General features: G+C 42.0%; 1 protein-coding gene across 1 annotated transcript in view; it reads right to left on the reverse strand.

The window, feature by feature from the left end:
- fstl4 (follistatin-like 4) overlaps positions 1-19,222 on the reverse strand; it is a gene marked incomplete at both ends in the record, with an annotated part of 288,121 nt that overhangs the window by 23,031 nt on the left and 245,868 nt on the right. The window contains 3 exons of the mRNA XM_080435198.1: positions 2,133-2,294; positions 6,215-6,335; positions 13,828-13,994. Coding sequence (XP_080291324.1) covers positions 2,133-2,294; positions 6,215-6,335; positions 13,828-13,994 — 450 coding nt within the window. The remainder of the gene's footprint in view (positions 1-2,132; positions 2,295-6,214; positions 6,336-13,827; positions 13,995-19,222) is intronic.

The following is a 19,222-nucleotide window of genomic DNA, read 5'->3' on the forward strand; positions in this document are numbered from 1 at the left end:
AAATAGGGACGCCAAGTTGAATGTGGTTAATTAGGTAGATTGTCCTTTCAAATTTTTGATCTCGAGGGTTAGTTGTCGCTTGAAATGTATGCACACAGTCCTGCCATTATGCAGGCAGGCATGCTTGGCAAAGCTAAAACCTCTGGCTACCACAGTGTTTATGTGTTGGTGAACCTTGCAGAACCTCCCTTGTTTGAGTGTTTGAGGGCTGATAACAGGCTATTACTGCAGGTAATGACCCACACACAGCCAATAAACTCTCGCTTAATGAGAACCAGGCCATAAAGAGACGCAGCGGCCCATTCCGTGGTCCCGCTCTCACTGAAATTGAGAGAGCGTCTTTAAAAACACCCTTCCCGCCTCGATAGTTATCGCGGCCCACACCTTTACAGTATGTATATTTAATTTCACTTTCACACTCTCTTGATCTGTTTTTCATTTGTTCCCAAAGAATGGGTGTGTTTACTCTTTCAATATCAGCTCCCACTCGCAATCAGAGGGGGGACATCATGACAGTGGAGAGAGCCTGACCCCAATCTTGGATTTCATCCCCTAGGTGTGGGAGACACAATAAATGGAAGGCACAAAGAAAACGATACCGCTGTGAAATGACACAATTTCGATAAAATCCGATAAAATAAAATATGTTTTTTCTGCTAACGTCATACTTTATTAACCTCAGGAACCCTAGCGTCCCTATTCTGGGGTGAACATTTGCCTAAAATAGCAGATCTACAAGCTGTTGTGAGCTTGTAGATCTGCTATTTTAGGAGAAGACATTTAGAGCCCTTGATGACTCTGGTGAACTAAGTATAGTTCTTAAGTGGTTAATTGCCACATTAGTCACGTTTGAGACAACATAAGAGGCCATTAATGTATTTAAAGTGACATTCATGATATTATGTAAATGGTTTTGCATGTTTTTTTGTTGGTCGGTTGAATGCGATGGTTTCACTTAGCATCATTGTTCCTGTCTCTGTTTAATATGCTGTTCTCTGATGATGCCAACAGCCTTGTCTTTCAAACACAATATAGGTATAGGAGAATAATCTTGTACAGTCAACATCAAAGTAGAGGATGTGATTGTGGACACACACGCACGCACACACGCAGACACACAAACTAAACCTAGACGGCGCATGAAATAATTAACTGCAAGATAAACATTCTGAGTGTTTGCGTGTGTATGTGTATGTGCGCACAAATGCATATGCATACGTGCATGAGTGGGTTGAAGCTAGGAATGCTTAAAGCTGGCAAGGAGGCCTTTTTTCTTCTTTTTTTTAATACCGATCACATCCCACGGAGGAACTTCATTTTTCAGCTTCACCCAGCTGAGTGCTGCCCACAGAGGAACACGGAGAGGGGAGCAGTTAGCGGTGAAGTGTCTTGCTCAGGGTTAGGGTTAGTTCAACACATTGTTGAGGGCTGCGACTCGTACCTGGTACCTCTGGGAGTCCTAGGCGGGCTCACTAACCACTCAGCTATGGCCTTCCCTTCCGTAGCTATCAAGGGCAACACCATGAACAGCTGTCACCCGGCTACCATCAGACTGTTGAACAAGGCCTGACCACCGCCTGTCACTAGGTTGGCCTTGGACTTCACTTTTTCTTGTGGATCTACCATGTGGATTCTACCTGTGAAAGTTACCGCCCCTGTGGACTATGTGGTTGAACCTGACAATTCATTGATACTATCCTTACGCATGTACAATGCGCTGATCCTCTTTTGCACCTTAATGTCTAATATAAAGTACTGTAGGCTTACTAAGCTACATAGCTACTTCCATGTTCATGCACCTTATGTCTAAAAAAAAAGAAGGGATGGGTTCCCGAGGCTACCTTATGTCTAACCTCATGTACATAAACTGTACCAGCTGGATTATGCTTGCTATGCGTATGTAGATATCTGTATATGTTTTGCCTCTCCTTGACATGTTCTTTCTCTACTGTTTAATTTTTCCTCTTTCCCCATGCTCTCCGCAACCCCCCCCCCCCCCCCAGCTCTTGTTTTATTTTCTCTTTCTGAAAACAAAACAACGGAGCTTGCACAAAGATTTCACCCACTTCTTTGCACCTGTAAAGCTGTGATGTGACAATAAAGTTGATTGTCACATACACAGAGTTCCTCACCAATGAGAGAGAGCTGTTTGGAGGATCTGGGCTCCAGGTCCATGCCGTTCTTCAGCCAGAGGAGTTTTGGATCTGGAATGCCGTCGGCATGGCAACGGAGGCTGGCAGACACGCCTGGCTCCTGGGCCTGAGTCTCTGGATAAACCAGGATCACTGGAGGGACTGGGCACAGCACACACACACACATCGACAGAGACACACACACACACACCGACACAGAGACACAGAGACACAGAGACACACACACACACACACACACACACACACACACACACACACACACACCGACAGAGACACAAACACAAAGAGAGGAGTCAAACGAGTACCACAATTACACACACACACACACACACACACACACACACTTTTGTTTGATGGCAAACCACAATTCCTGGGGGAGCGCTAACAACCGCACCGCACGTAAACCACACGCAGTGGTGCAGAAAGGCATTCGTCTCAGCTCGCCACCGAACATAATCACACATAACAACAATCCCAACAGCTACGGGGGTGCTCCATTACAAGTTGAGCACTGCGTGAAATAAACGCAGAGCGGATGTGGACCATATAGCCTCCTCCGGGGACCGGAGAGCATTTACATGAGGTAGAATAATGGGAAATATGAAATCATATGGTAATACGGGGGCTCAATTTCTACGTGGGCAAGAGCTAAATGGCACCTTCTGCTTCGGTCAACTTCCTCTATAATCTAGTCTGTACGCTGTTAAGTCCTCAGAGTTAATTTATTCATTTGTAACTCAGAAAGTCTACAAATGTAACTGTTATAGTAAGACTAACAATTTTGCTGTGTAGATGATATTGTAATACTTAATGCCCTTGGTGACATTGTGGTTTAAGAATCACACTAATGAAAGCTGGCCGCAGAAGTCAATTTGCACTCACAACTATGAAGCTATTTTAAATTGTCGATGGTCACTCACTGATGCTGTTCTTTGCACACTTTATTCAGGTTTGCGTACTGTATAACTTATTACTACTTCACATTACTGTACATTACCTGAATTATAGGCTAACTTTTTATTTTTATATTTTATTACCTACTTGTATTATATTTTGTACTATATATGTTGGACATTATTGTTGCATTTGGGTATTAGCGTTTCCCAAGTTTCTTTTTCTTTTCTTTTTCCTGGCCTGATCATTCATTGACCTGACAATCTGGGCAAAGTAGCTGTTAAAGCAATCTACTGCCTGTGTGGCTCTCTGGCTACGAATAAAAAGTCCTCCATGCATTTGCTATACTATTTACTGTGGCATTTAGCCATGAACATGTCAATGCACGTTTTCACGATACCCGCCCTGCCGCTGTAGTGAAAAATCCAACGGCATAATGCAAGTTGTTGACTTTGTTCACTAAGCCTGTCGAATCTCCGTTGATGGGTAAAAACACCTTGAATCCCCAACACAAACATATGGTAATTGCCCACTCCAGATGATCTGCCTCCCAGGAAATTAGCACTCTTCTCTTCCCCTCCATCTCTCTCCATCTTCTTCTCATCTGCCCTCCATCACTCCTCCCTCCTACACAGGCTCTGTGATGCAGCTGAAATCCTTAGCGCCTGTTGGTTCCATTTGTACGCTCTCCGAGTTAAATTAACACTGAGATTTTTTACAGTGTACCTCTCACAATCAGAACACAATCGCGCCTGTTGTCGCCTCTTAATTGAAACTAATTTTCATTTGCTTTTCTTTATTCTCCTTAACGCATATCAGTCGGCTCCGAGACAAAAGCTCCTGGGGTGGGGGCGGTTGTTATCTTTGATTTGTTATGGTATAGGGGGGCTTTTAAATGCCTCCTTCCCCGGGTTCTCGTTGAAGAGAGGCTTGGTAATCACTCGACACAGGGAAGGAGGGAGGAAAAGACTTACTATATGTGGACGATTAAATTGAGAAAGAGTGTGCTATGATAACTGTCTGCTTACTACTCCGTCAGTGTGTGGATGCATGCGTGTGTGTGTGTATGATGATGATTATAGTGTGCAGGTGTATACGTGTGTCCGTGAACAGAATGCTTGCATGCGTATGTGTGTACGTGTGTACGTGTGTACGTGTGTGTGTGTGTGTGTGTGTGTGTGTGTGTGTGTGTGTGCATGTACGCGCGTGCGTATGCGCATGCATGTATGTGTGAGTGTACCTGCTGGCTATCGTACCATAACTAAAGTAGTTTACATGCATGGTGTGCAATCAATTGAACACACTGTGTGAACACAATTAGTTTTCCATCACACATATGAGAAAAGCACTTTAAAAAAACTGCCATCTTTGGCAATTTAGACAGTGTGACGAGAACCAGTTTGAGGCGATGCCTTGCCAGTTATGGTCCTGTGAGGCACTGCTATGATAAAAGCTGCTTTATGATTAGCATTTTCTCTGTAAGGGAGATAATCACTGTGACACACCACTGCATTTTTCTGATGTCTAAACCAAGGTCCTGTTAAGTACATGCATGGTCATGTAAATATAGAGCAGTGTAGGTAGTATAACTGCACCGCAAACACACAAGATTTAACCACAGCAAACCCTAGTGTCCTTAATCTGGGCTGAACGTTCTCTGAAAATAGCTGCTCTAATACCTCTTTCAGAGAAGATATTTGGTGTAGAGGGGAAAAGGAGTGCACCAAGTATAGACCCCTGGACTCCAGCCAATGAAATATATAGGGTTTAAGTGGTTAAAGACATGATGATGTTATTGCAAGACATAATGGAGTACAACATAAAACTACTGTGGAATCAACTTATGACGTGAAGTTGTTTGAATATCGTTTTGGGGAAGGCATTATTTGGTATAACGTTGTTTCAAGTTGGAATATTTATAGGAGGTGCAATTTCTAGTAAAGATTTCTTGATTTACTTTAAGAAATGACAGTGGGAAATGCATCACCTTCAAACAAATTACAAGAGCAAACGGCTTTTTGACTAACCATCCATTTAATGGAATAATTAATTTAATTATTCCATTTAATGGAAGGGAAAATAACCTTTTAAAGATGGTGCTTAATGAATTGAATGTGTTTATTAGAATCTCATCTCGAAAATCTAATTTGACACACAATCATAATAATAGAAAATGCTTGAATTGATTGATTTCTCTGAGTGCAGTGCAAATAGGAAACAATAATTTATTAGAAGTTACTTTACCACTGAGCGGAAGGGCCTAAATATTCTGTATGATCCCGCAAAGGTAGATTTTTACCTTCTCAGAATAAAATTAACAGTCCGGATTTTACTGTGCGGAGGTTTGTAGGCTACTACCTTGGTTGAGCCTAATGGGACCTGACGTCATATGTCTATTTCAACCCGATCTCCAGAGATTACCGTAACATTGCACGGAACGAGTGCACTTCATTCCGTGGATAGCCGCCTCGGAACTCCCGAATTGCGTGCATATGGTACGGCGCTGCCTTGTGACAAAACCATTTCGGAGGCGCGCAGTCACAGGCAAACTGTCACCCCGTGAAGGACCACCGAGGGAGCTAAGGCGACCGAGTTGCCGTCCTGAACGGTGGGACATTCGCCTGTGCCTACTCAGCGCCGTTTGAGTTATGTACCGATAGGCACAGAATCGTAAATTTTATTGTGCGGACTGCTCTGCTTCCGGGTTTTTCCGTGTTGCGACTGGTTACGCCCACCGTGGGACTCGCCGTACATATGCACGCAATTTGGGAGTTCCGAGGCGACTATCCACGGAATGAAGTGCACTGTTCCGTGCAATGTTACGGTATTCTCTGGAGATCAGGCTGGTCTATTTAAAGCGGAACCCGGGACTCATCTGTTGACTAACCGACAAGTTTCAACTCTCTGACGCAAAGACTATAATAATAATAATAATAATAATAATAATAATGGCTCTCTACCCATTCAGCTATGGTCACCCAAGGGGAATTGGGGGACATGGGAATCTGAAGGTGTATCCCGTGCCTTTCGACCTCCTGAAAATAGATGATCTACTGTACAAGCTCAAGGTCAAGTTGCATTTAGATTGGCTATTTCTGCCACACGCCATCCTCCTACACGACAAAGTCTAAATCAGGCGTTAAGTGAAGTAACAAGCCTCTACTAACCATTCACCTGCAGGACATGTGTCTGGTAGAGGTCCTCGTAGCCGTAGGCGTGACAGCTGTAGCTCCCCATGTGGATGGTCGTCACCTTGGTGATGTAGAGCGAGCCGTCATCGCCGAAGTCCTGATGAATGGATGGAGGGCGGGATGGAGAGAGAGAGGGAGAGAGGGAACGGTTTGGGGGTGTGGAAGAGGGGAACACAAGAGGGAAGAGGAGAGAGAGAGAGAGAGAGAGAGAGAGAGAGAGAGAGAGAGAGAGAGAGAGAGAGAGAGAGAGAGAGAGAGAGAGAGAGACAGACGGAGCAAGGGTGGAAATTACATGAGGGAAGAAGGGTGCAAAAAATTGTTAAAGTAGGATGAGAATGAGAGGAAAAGAGGAGAAAGGAACAGATGCAGTGAGAGAAGAGGGAGAAAAGAGAGATCACAGTGAGAAGGAACAAGGGGAATATGGGTGAAGAATCGAAGGGTATAGGTGTGGGAAATAAAAGTCCAGTAGCGTGATAGAATATGTATGGGTATCACACAGACACCAGTGGGGAAGTGACGGCAAGGAGATGGAGAGGAGAGAGGAGAGTGATGCGAAAAGGAAGAGAGACCATGAATCAAGGGTTTCCCTGTTGGGCCGAGGCAGGCGTTGGGGGATTTGATCCCCCTCTCTCCCCCTCACCGTGCTGCCTCAGCCTGATAAATGGCAAGGGTTAAAAATATAACGCCCATTAGCTTGATGAATGATGCCGCTTGTTGCTGGCGCAGGATACTGCAGCCACCGGGGGGTTCCAGCCACAGCTTAGGGCGGATTAAGGCATTAAATAGTTTGCTTGTCCTGCGCCGAGTGGCGGAGCAGATGTCTCCATCAGGCTACATCACTACCTAGAAACACTTGGGGGACACTTGAAGACTTTGCTCAGACTGCAGGCAAATCCGGTTTAGGACTGACTGCCCACACTGTTTGTTTGCAAAGATCAGATGTGTGTATTCAGACATCGTCGTTGTGTGTATTCAGACATCGTTGTTGTGTGTATTCAGACATCGTTGTTGTGTGTATTCAGACATCAGACATCGTTGTTGTTAACGACATAGGCGTGCGTAATGCTTAACTTATGTAGCAGAGTGGCTCACAGCCTCAGCCTGATGACCTAAAATATAATATCTAAAAGAATCACATTTCAAACACCAAGGACTGTGGTTCAATTCTGATAAGCAAAAATCTGTTTCCAAATGTTTTTTTTTGCTGAATCTGATTCAAATCTGGAAAGGCTAAATATCTGATTTGGGCTGGCAGTCTGAACATAGCCTTGAGGTAAAGTGTGAGCACACGGGTAGGTTTTTTTTGTCTGCAGAATTAATACATTATTTTCCCGTCAATTGAAAGAGGTGGCTGGATGTGTAAAAAAAAAAGCTTGAAAATAAAATATGTCTTTTTGTAGATGCTAAGTATTAATGTCACCAAGCAGGAAAGCGGAGGTTTGCTGAATGTTAAGTTAACGGGGCTGTTGTGGGAATAGGTTAATGACACTGAAAGACAAATAGCTATACCACTGTAGAGGTACAGTATCCACTGGTATGCATACTACATAATTAGAATTAGCCATGCACTCCCAGGTGTACAATACATAATGAACAATAACCGTACATGCAGTTTGTGCAGTTTGTACAAACATTATGCCTGTAACTATTTAAGGTCTCCTCTGGACAAAATAATGAAAAGAATTTACCATCAGTTAGGATAGATATGCCTGAACTCTTTTCTCTCTCTCTCTGAGCGGCTGTTATCAACGACTATACAGGAGAGATGATAAAGTGCTTTTGAACTGAAGGATTGGGGGATTTATCATGGCATTAGTGCTCATCCGAAGCGATTTGCCGAAATTGTACATGGGAACGTTTCTGTTGGCATCATTTAAGCGCACAAAAGCATGCATACGTTAATCAGGAAATTACAGGCCAAAGACCCTGTAGCCTTTTGTCTAAGAAATAGCTACTATCAGGACTGATCCATGGACATGAACAAAGAGCACATGAATGAAGTCGACGTGGTGCTCCTTTTGAGGCACACAACTTCACATCAAATCCACTCTTATCTACATTTATTCTCTTGTCTAGGAGTGCAGCTTCATGAAGCCCAGAATAGCACTAATGAAATAATCATCGGCGGGCATGTGTAGAGCTAGAATAATGTGTTTTCCAAGGCAACGCCACACGCTTGCAAAAATAAAAGTCGGCTTTTCTGCGACCTTAATTAAAGTAGGTATGCAGTAATTGTTTTCAATAAAGGAACATGTATTATTCATTCTGCCGCCGAGTGAATTATTTCCTTCTAATAATCCAGGCGTACATCTGTTCTGCTCTTTTAGTAAATGGTGAACCGGACCTGCAGAGACCTGCACTGTAAGAAGTTGAAGCAGATTATAATAATTTTCCTTGCCTCTCTATGTAATTGCTTGTGGCTTTACTCCTCTGACACAAAGCGGGAGCAGATTTGAGCAGCCTAAAATACACAGCACTATCACTACTCAATATGCAAAATGTGCTGTTTTTATGCGTGAGTGGCTCATGAGAGAACTCAGGAGTAATGGAGAAGAAAGAAAGTGTGAGGCGGAGAGGCGGAGAAAAGGAGAGAGTGGATGAATAGGAGTAAACAGGGCTGCTTATCTACGAGAGTAAAGGCAGCTTTATGTGTTAAATGCCACAATGGCCTTCAGACCACGTTTTTATTCACAGTTAAACATAATATTTACTGGTATATATATTTTTAACATCTCTCTAATAACTCAGATCACCCAAATAGACTGAGAGTAAAGCCTGAGTTGTACTTTGCGCTTTGCCCGTATATAAATAAATAAATACAAGCATATAACTCTTAAATTAAATATACTGTTTGGTGACAGGAAGGGACTCAACCAGTTGAGTGTTTTCGGAAGGTTTGAGTAATTCTTCATGTCTTTTCCCCACCAGCTGTGGTCCCATTTTTCCTCCTCATTCTGATCTTCTTCTCAGAATCCATGGTAACACATGGCTTCAGCATTTCCTTGTCTACAATACCATATTCCACATCAACACCCCAGACTTATTCTACTCAAGTTGGCACTACGGAATATTAGATCAGTCTCAAGTAACTTTCTCAGCCAAACTATAGTTTGAAGGCTTCCACACTAAACTACACTGTCTTGCATTCCATCAGATAATAATTATAAATATCCCAGCAGTCTGTACTTGTTGTGACTTTCTATTAGAGGCTTCCGATTTTATGTCCATTTCTCTTATGACAAACTAATTTTAATTGGTGATTTTCATTTCCATATTAATGACTGCACTGATTCAAGCCCATTCAAAGATAATTACAGAAAAACAAAACAACCATAAAGTCCAGTCTTTTAAAGCTGTAATCCATAACTTTCACGTCCTATCTGGGAATCAAATCCGGGTCTCTCATGCGAGTGCCAGCTATAACAGAGAGCACATCTGGGAAGCTGTGTTTCCATTTGAGTTTCATGCACTACCTCATGTACACCAGTAGTAGAAGAGCAGGAAGACGAAACAACAGCCACTGCAGTTGTGTTCTCATACTCTCATACTAACATTTTCTTCGCTAAAATAAGTAATGAATATCAGCTTTAAATTCAACCCCTGTCCCAGTTTTCAACAATCAAGCATTTGCTCTGAAATGTGGGGATTTTACTGCAATAAAATAGTTCATGTCAGAGCTGATATTTTTAACCCTGCTTTTAACGCCCTGGGATCCCCATGACCAAGAGCAAACATCTAGGATGACATCCTCTGGGTTCATTAGCAAAGACACAGCCAGCATCTCCATTAGGAAAATGAAGTCATCTACAGTACCTGTGCTCTTGACCCTATTCCAACTAAAGCTCTTTAAAGCTACCACTCCCGGGATACAAGTACAGTACAGAACAGTAAATTCCTCCCAACAATCAGCCATCTTCCCCAAACCCTTCAAAATAGCCTTGATAAAACCTCTACTTAAGAAGCCCAATTTGGGCCCATTTCCAACTTCCACCTCCTTCTGGAGATGATGATAAGCAACAACAGCAACATTTTAGGTACATTTTAGGCTGGTTTCAGAGTCAACCTCTGAAACTGCCCTACTAAAAGCAGTAAATGACCTTATTGCTGCTGACATGAATAAAGTGGCTGTCCTTGTATTGCCCTCCTAGATCCCAGAGCTGCATTTGACATGATTGACCATGGTATTTTAATTGACAGACTTGGAAAAACATATCAAAACAGAGGTTACAGACCTGTGATTTTAGATTCTGATCAGAGTGTGTTTTATTCTTATTCTACAATGACACAAGAATAGCCTATCTTCATCTCAGAAAGATAATGTGAATGTACTTCTTTTTACTGGATTACAGAAAAAGAAGGGAAAAAAATCTTTAAGAAAATTACAGGTAATTCAGAATGCTGCAGAAAGAATTTTAATGAACACTATGAGATCATATTACTCTCAGTTCTGCTGACACTGCTCTGGCTACACGCACCTTTTAGACTTGAGTTTAAAGTCCTTTTATTTGTTTATAAAGCACTTAATAACCTGGCACCTTCACCACCCACTCCTTTGAATTTTATGTTCCAGACAGAACACTTAGGTTTTCCTCCACCTTCCTTTTAGATGTTCCCAAAGTATTTCACAAAAACACTGGCAAGACCGCCTTTCTGCTTCTTCAGCCCTAAGTGTGGGGAATCTGCTATCTGTTTTTAACTACATAAACCCTAGCATCGCTATTCTGGGGCAAACATTTGGCGGAAATAGCCGCTCTACAAGCTCACTATGTGTTGCAACATGACACATTGTGAGAGAGAAAGATAACTGGTGTAAAGGGGAAAAAAGGATTGAAGTGATTGTGAAGTGAGATATCTCCAATTTGGTGCAGTAAAATGTTACCAGTGATAGAATATGACCTTCTCACATGGTTTGTCAGAGTACTTAGTGCAGTACCCAGTATCATAGCACTTGGATGCCAGTATATGATGTCAGTATGACATCAAGTTGATGACATCAGGGATCTATGGGGGCTTGCAGCGGTGTAAAGTAATTAAGTACATTTACTCAAGTACTGTACTTAAGTACAGTTTTGAGGTACTTTTACTTTACTGGAGGGTTTCCAATTGTCTATACTTTCTACTCCACTACATCTCAGAGGCAAATATTGTACTTTTACTCCACTACAATTATTTGAAAACGTTATTTACTAGTTACTTTGCAGATATAAAATATTACATTATAAAACATACATAGCATACAAGCTCACAACGCGTCGAATCGCGACGCGTTGTGAGCTTGTAGATCTGCTATTTTCAAACATTTTAGTACTTTTACTTTTGGTACTTTAAGTACATTTGGATGCCAATACCTTTGTACTTTTACTCAAGTACATTTTGAATTCCAGACTTTTACGTAACAGAGTACTTCTACATTGCAGTATTGATACTTTTACTTAAGTAAAACATTTGAGTACTTTTTCCACCACTGGGGGCTTGTAACATAATTGTGAAGCACAATAATAACATTGTTAAACTTGTGTGAGAGAAACGTGCGCACTTGTGCGTGCGTGCGTACGTGCGTGTGTGCATGCGAGCTCTCAGCTTTTGTCAGACATAAGAAGGGGGGCTCCAAGGATAAAAGATTGGGAACCGCTGATCTAGAGGGACCTTGAATTGTAACCCGTCGCTGTTTGACTATACAGCACAACCTGCATCACTGTTTATTGGATCACCATCACAGCAGACCAGCACGGCCGGCTCATTAACATGCAATTAGAGAGTTGCGATGTGGCGGTGGGTAAACAGAGGTGTGCGCTGTACCGTCAGCGGTGCAGGTGCATCTAAAACAGCAGTGTTCCGCTACATATTTAACCCATTAAGACCGGGAATGCATCTGTGTAATTTTATAGATTTCTTTGGCTATTAAAAAAATAGCAGTTATACAAGCTCATGGCGCGGCACCGAGTGCTGCGCTATGAGCTTGTAGATCTGCATTTTTTTTTTTTAATCGTGGACATTTTGTGCAAATCTTTGAATATATACATATATTTTTTTAAAGTGATTTTTTTTTGCTTCTAGGGATTCTACAAATGTCTTCTAAATCGTAATTTTTTTTTATGTCAAGGACCCCCAAGATTATATGTATTTGGCCGCGGACCCCCATCTCAAAATATGTTGTTCCAGGGACCCCGGACCCCCAGAAGCAAAGATTTGAGTTTCAAATGTTCGCTTTAAAAATATATATATATTCAAAGATTTGCACAAATGTTGACGATTCTTCTAAAATAGCAGATCTACAAGCTCATAGCGCGGCACTCGGTGCCGCGCTATGAGCTTGTAGATCTGCTATTTTTTGATTAGCCAAAGTATAAAATAATGGTTAAAGTGGTTCCACAGATGCGTTACCGGTCTTAATGGGTTAATGAAGCACAGGCCCAGCTCCCTCTTCAGCGTGCTGCTGGGATTCCCTCCCTTCCTCCTTTGTTTGGGAGAAGGTGGTGTTATGAAAGCAGCAGGCTTCCTGGCAAACCTCCCAAGCTCCCAGATCATGATATCATTTGACAACAAACAGGGAGCAATTAAACACAAGACCACTTTTTAATTGGAAATTAATTCAATAGGCAAACGGAATTAACTCCCCTGAAAATGTGTGTATTGTTTATATTAGAATTTCAAATTTATTTAAATGTGTGTTTACCGACTATTTGCTTTAAAGGAATGCGTGGAGTCTCGGGGTCCTGGTGTTTATCCAAATTAGCCAATTAATTAACAAAAAATTGTCCAATTAAATTGGAAGGAAAAAAGAAGCACCTTGCCTTGACACGTTCAGAGGTCTGAGTTATCAGAGCAACTGTTGCGTTAGCAAGACCTTGGGTTGTATACAGATGCAGTCGTTTTAATTGTGCGTGGTGTATTGAAAGTCGCACACCCACTCAAATACTGCAATGATAATCGCAGCATGTTGCGACACAAGACAGAAGCATCTACCTAGATTGCTCTGGAAGCTGCACATAAAATGATCCTCACGAGCCAGAAGGGCGGCATCCCATTCCCACCTACCTTTGCACAATCTCGACAGATTAAAGGAACCGTCTGTCATTGTAATGTAACTAACCATTACTCTAAGGGTTCCCAGGCTTTCTCAGGAGAAATGTGGCGTCTACCTGGGACCCAATTTACAAGAGTTCATTATGAATTAATCACTTCTATAGTGAAAATAGCTAGCCTAACAATCTCACAACTCGTCACAATGCAATACGTTGTGAGCTTGTATATTGTACATTTAGAACATTCTGAAAATATTTTTGAGAGTGAAACATTTTCTGTGGGAATTCTTCTTTTTAGGAAAGGTAAAAAAAAAGGATATCTACTCGTGACCCCTAAAAAGTATACAGCGACCCAAAATTGCAAATTGGGAAGCACTACTCTAACCGCATCAACATCGACGAGGCCAAGGAAAGCAGCGATTTTTTATTGTTATTTTTCTTTTGTTGATCTTTTTTCTTAAATGTAAAGCACGTTGGGCTGCATTTGATGTCATGAAAGGTGCTACACAAATAAAGTTTATTGTAATTATTACATTACTATTAAGAGCAGCTTTGCACACTCACGTTGATGTCCTCCAGGTCCAGGAAGTTGAGGACGATGCCATTCCTCTTCCAGATGATTGGCGGACGCAGCGTGCCCTGAATGGCACAGGACAGGACGGTGCTGAGGCCCACTGTTACCGTGGAAACGCTGACCCGCTGGTCCTCGGGCAGGGTCAACTGAACGACCTCTGTTCAGAAAGACATGGGGAGGGGACGGGAGGGGACAGGAGGGAAGGGATGAGGAAAAGGCATTAGGATTAGCAGGGAAAAAATAGAAAGATGAGGCAGGTGATGATGATGAAGATCAGTGGTGGAAGAAGTACTCAGATATTTAACATAAGTAAAAGTATTAATACAACAATGCAAAAATACTCTGTTACAAGTAAAAGGTCCTGTATAAAAAAAATCACACCCTGTGTGAAGTGGGCGGTGTCTTCCTAGCTAACCACAATACTGAATACTGAATGTGTCTTGCTAGCTAATCACAATACTGAATGGAGTCGATCAATCATGTAGAAAAGATAAATACATTTATTGAAACACTCTTTATGATGGACAAAACCATAACTTAAAAAAAAACAAAATTATGTTTTTTAAGTTATGGTTGCTTATATAGGGCTATGTACATGTGTCATGTGACACTGGCCAATCACAGTCCTGAATAGATTGTGATTGGCCAATCACAGCGCAGGATAATTGTACAAATTTCCAAACCTCACTTTCAGGGGCGGTTTCACTGCCCAAGATATTTGTACATTTTTCCAAATCTCACTTATAGAGGCGGTTTCACCGCCCAAAAATCACACCCAGTGTGAAGTGGGCGGTGTGGTCATCACAGTGGTCATCACAGTGATGGAAGCTCACTTTTTTTTTTAAATGAGTTTTTTTGAAGTGCATAGTCCTATTTATAGGTTATTAATGTCATCATGTGTCTCGCTAGCCAATCACAGTGCTGGATAGAGTCAGCCAATAGAGTCAGCCAATCACAGTACAGCTAGGGGTGTACTAATGAGCCAATCACAGTACAGCAAATGTGTACTAATGAGGTGTCCCAACCCCACTTATAGGGGTGGCTACACCGCCCAAAAATACAAAAGTACTGGTATCAATATATATATATATATATATATATATATATATATATATATATATATATACTAACCAAACTAAGAGCATACAAAATTGTCAAAATTTGTCAAACCTTTTCAAAAATAGCAGACCTAAAAGCTAAATCTGCCAAGTAACTACAAAGAAACTAAAGCTGTCACATAATAGTAGTAGAGTAAGAAGTACAATTTGCCTCTGAGATGTAAAGTATAATTTATTTAAAAAAAAATGAAATACTCAAGTAAAGTAAGGTGCCTCAAAATTGCACTTAAGTTCAACATTTGAGTACATAGTTACTTTCCACCACTGATGAAGATGATGGTGGTGGTGGTGTTGATGATGACGATGAGGAGAGAACAGTGTAAGAACACACATGAGAAGAGAGAGAGAGCTGCGATAATGGACCCCCAAGAGAGACGTAATAGATTCCAAAGCATCTTTCTCATTACCGGCGGGGCAGGGAAGAATAATGGATGTCAAAATAAAAGAAGAAGCGTGTCAGAGGACACACTGCTAAACCAAATATCATTCTTGTCATTACGGGAAATTTATGTTCACCGGAATGGCCGTCCAATTCGATTCACCTTTACGGTAAATTAAGAATTATTCTACCCCAGGTCCCCTCGGTCTCATAAATAGTGGTTGTCGGCAACGCTGCAGACGTACAGTAGCGCAGTGAGCTGTGCTCACCAGCTGCCAGCTGCTGAACACTTTGGCTTTTTACGAACCTAAAACAGTGTCTCTCAACCTGTGGCCCGGGGGCCCACTGGTGGGTCGTGAGGATACTGCAAGTTGGCCCCCAAATAATTGGTAAATCATTAAGATTTTAATGATATAACATTAATATAAAAAAATCTATATATGATACCGATGTAATAACTTAAAGTGTAAGATGTTAATTACATTGAAGCCAGAACACAATCGATTGATTGATCATTAAAATAACATGCTCTGAAAATGCACACGACCCGCCCATCACTTGAGTGATCCAGAAAAGGTTGAGAACCACTGACCTAACCACCAAGATTAAAAAGACCTACATCGCAACGTGCTACAAAATAGAGCTGTTAAGACACATTTCTTGTGCTCATAACATCGTGGTTTGGTCATGCTTGGAACTCTTTCACCCTCTTCAGAGTATAATAATATTACTTATTACTCCTGTGTTTATTATTTTATACCACAACATCCACAGTAGTGTACTATATAATATTATATTTTTGTAGCATTTGCCCCCTTTATTTCTATTGTTATTTTATTGCCATTTTGTGCTATTTTCTTTTGCACTGTCGAGGAGCCGAGAACAAAGAATGCATAATGGGATGCAACAACAATACATCTTGAATCTAAACCAGGACTACAAATGTAATCTGTAGAAAAAAGGGAGTTGTTTAACTGAAACCCTGCAATTTTGGGAAAAGCCATTGGCCATTTAATGTAGTGGTAACAGAAAATATGCTGTGGGCGGTGAGAGACAGAGTGAATAAGGAGTTCAGGCAGCTAGTGATTGCTATCATACTGTAGACATCTGAGCGTGACCTATGGTCAATATAGGTGGCTGTCCTCGCTCCTCAGAGGGATAGAACTGTCTCAACAAATAAAGAGCTCAGACACCTGACAGAAATCTAAATGAAGTCAACCAAGCGAGGACACATTGTACCCCCTTACACACACACACACACACACACACACACACACACACACACACACACACACACACACACACACACACACACACACACACACACACACACACACACACACACACACACACACACACACACACACACACACACAAATGTTCACAGTTCTGTCTCTTCACAGCTTTGTGTCGAAGCGTCCTTGAGCAAGACACTGAACACCTAATTGGTCCCGATGAGGGCGGTACCTTGCATGGCCTCTTCCCCCTTTGGTACAATATGTGAATGGGTGAATATATATATATATATATATATACTTAGGATACGGTAAAGGAACTACAGAAATGCAGACAATTTGCCATTCACATTGACACAGCACTTTCCATTGTCCTCCTTCCATGACCTTTGTATCCACATACTGGGAGCAGAAGCATCAAGAAAAAGCAGGGCGACAAATAATAATCTCTCATGAATGTACCTCCTGATATGAAGGAATGAGGCTCAGGGAACGCTGGTTGCTCTGCACACCAAGGCACATACAGTGTACTGCGCTGCATGTGCTCACAAAGTCATGAGGTCTCAAACAAGATATATTTATTAACAATGGATATAAAATGGCTGCTGGAAGCTGTGCCCTTGTAAGCACACGGCATATCACAACTCAAATGGGTTGTTGGTATTTTCTTGCATTTTATAATATGTCAAGGCTAAAGGTGCTCATTTTCCACATAAACACATACAATACAACAGCATTATAGGCAGTTACATTCTTCTCCTTCATGCTTCTCAACAGCGTTCATAACAACAATGAACATATACAGTATGTGTGTGCACGCGTGCGTGCGTGCACATGTACAGTCTACAGTATAATACAGTATAATATGCTGTACATACAGCATATACACATACGGTACATATGCTGTTTACATATCTATGTATAGTATAAATAGCACTGTCACTTACAGTGCTATTTATGGCTGCAGTGGATCTGACAGGGAAATACAGAATGTGAACAGAATCTGCAGTCCCTATAAGTCAACTGTAATCCTGTTACAGTTTATATGACTTTTTTAAGTTTTAGGGTATAGAAACTGTCTCAGATCCTGCTGAAATTCACAATTTAGGTATTTAGCAGACGATCTTAATCCAGAGCGATTTACTGTAAGCAAGGTAAACACAAGGTAATACATCAAATACATAGACAGTGTAGTGCCTCAGTAATCTCAGATCATAGGTAAACAAAGAACCTAACATCGTCTAAACATTATAATAATATCATCTAATAATTGAAATGAAAAAAAGTATATTGAAACTATACAAACTATAGGATGCCAGGTCAACAAATGAACCATGTTACTCCGGTACCAATATCAGACGGTAGCCAACTTTAGATGGCAACTGCAATGTACCTAATGCCAAACTGTCCACGCCACTCTGTACACCATGAGGACAGCAATGTAAAATAAGTGTGTGACTATATTATGTCATCCTCCGTGATCAAACATAAATCAGGTTTTTATTTATCTACTCTTATAAAGGGCAAACGGGCGAATTGCTACTTCCGCGGCTGACGCCCACAGCAATTCCATTCATTTGGACCTCTCGCCTGCTGACGCCATACCCACAGCATTGATTTCGACTAAACACAACAACTACATCTGACATCTCACCACAACACCAGCCACAACGTGCACGCTGAATTTACGGGTGGCGTAGGGTACTTCTCATTGCTCACTACACATTTTCCACCTCGCAACATAATTAATTCTACTCACCACATTACGACCACACCGGACGGGGAAACACTTTCGCACCGTTTACCGTCAGCACAACCGAACGCCGACGGCCACAGCCGAAACAACACGAAGTGGCGGCCATTGAAATCACCCTTCGCTCGCTCCAAACATTCTTCCCCTTCATTGCACCGTGTCTTCTGCAGTTCCACGCTCCATTCAGGTCAGCACAATGCTACTACATTACCACTCTACCTCAAAACCACACGCTTCTCCGTTTAGTGTTTCATTAGCGCGAGCGTGGAAAAAAACAACAGCGCGTGCTGCTGACGTATTTGTTAAACAGAGGCTAGGATGATGATACCAAGGATTCGACAGTGTTTCATTAGCGCGAGCGTGGAAAAAAACAACACAGGCTAGGATGATGCTACAAAGGACATCACAGGCCAGTGATGTCATCATTATGGAACTCGGAAATAGCACCGTTTAGCGAAAACAGCGCGTGCTGCTGACAACACAGGCTAGGATGATGCTACAAAAGATTCGCCAGTGATGTCATCATTATGCAACCCAGAAATAGCACCGTTTAGCCTTAGCCAAAATGTCGAAGAGTACTTACACATTACGTCGTCGCAGTCACCGCGGCAAAGTCCGTATTCCCACCACACTCACGCTGATATGACCGTCATTTTCGTGCCAAACAAAACATTTTCACCCACACCAGCGTCTAAACAAAGGCTCCGTTCCATGCGTAGCAACTTCGGCGCGCCAGCATACGCACTTAAAGCAAACAGGCTGACGCGCGCACACACACACCCACACAGTGTGCAGAAGCTCGCGCGCGCGCACACAGATGATGCGAACCAACTTAGTGGCCACACAAACCAACAGACACACAGAAAGGGGAAACAGGCTCGCTCGCACACGCGCACACAC

Source organism: Gymnoscopelus braueri, assembly GCF_963280865.1.
Source record: "Gymnoscopelus braueri genome assembly, chromosome: 8".
In the NCBI taxonomy this organism is placed as follows: Eukaryota; Metazoa; Chordata; class Actinopteri; order Myctophiformes; family Myctophidae; genus Gymnoscopelus; species Gymnoscopelus braueri.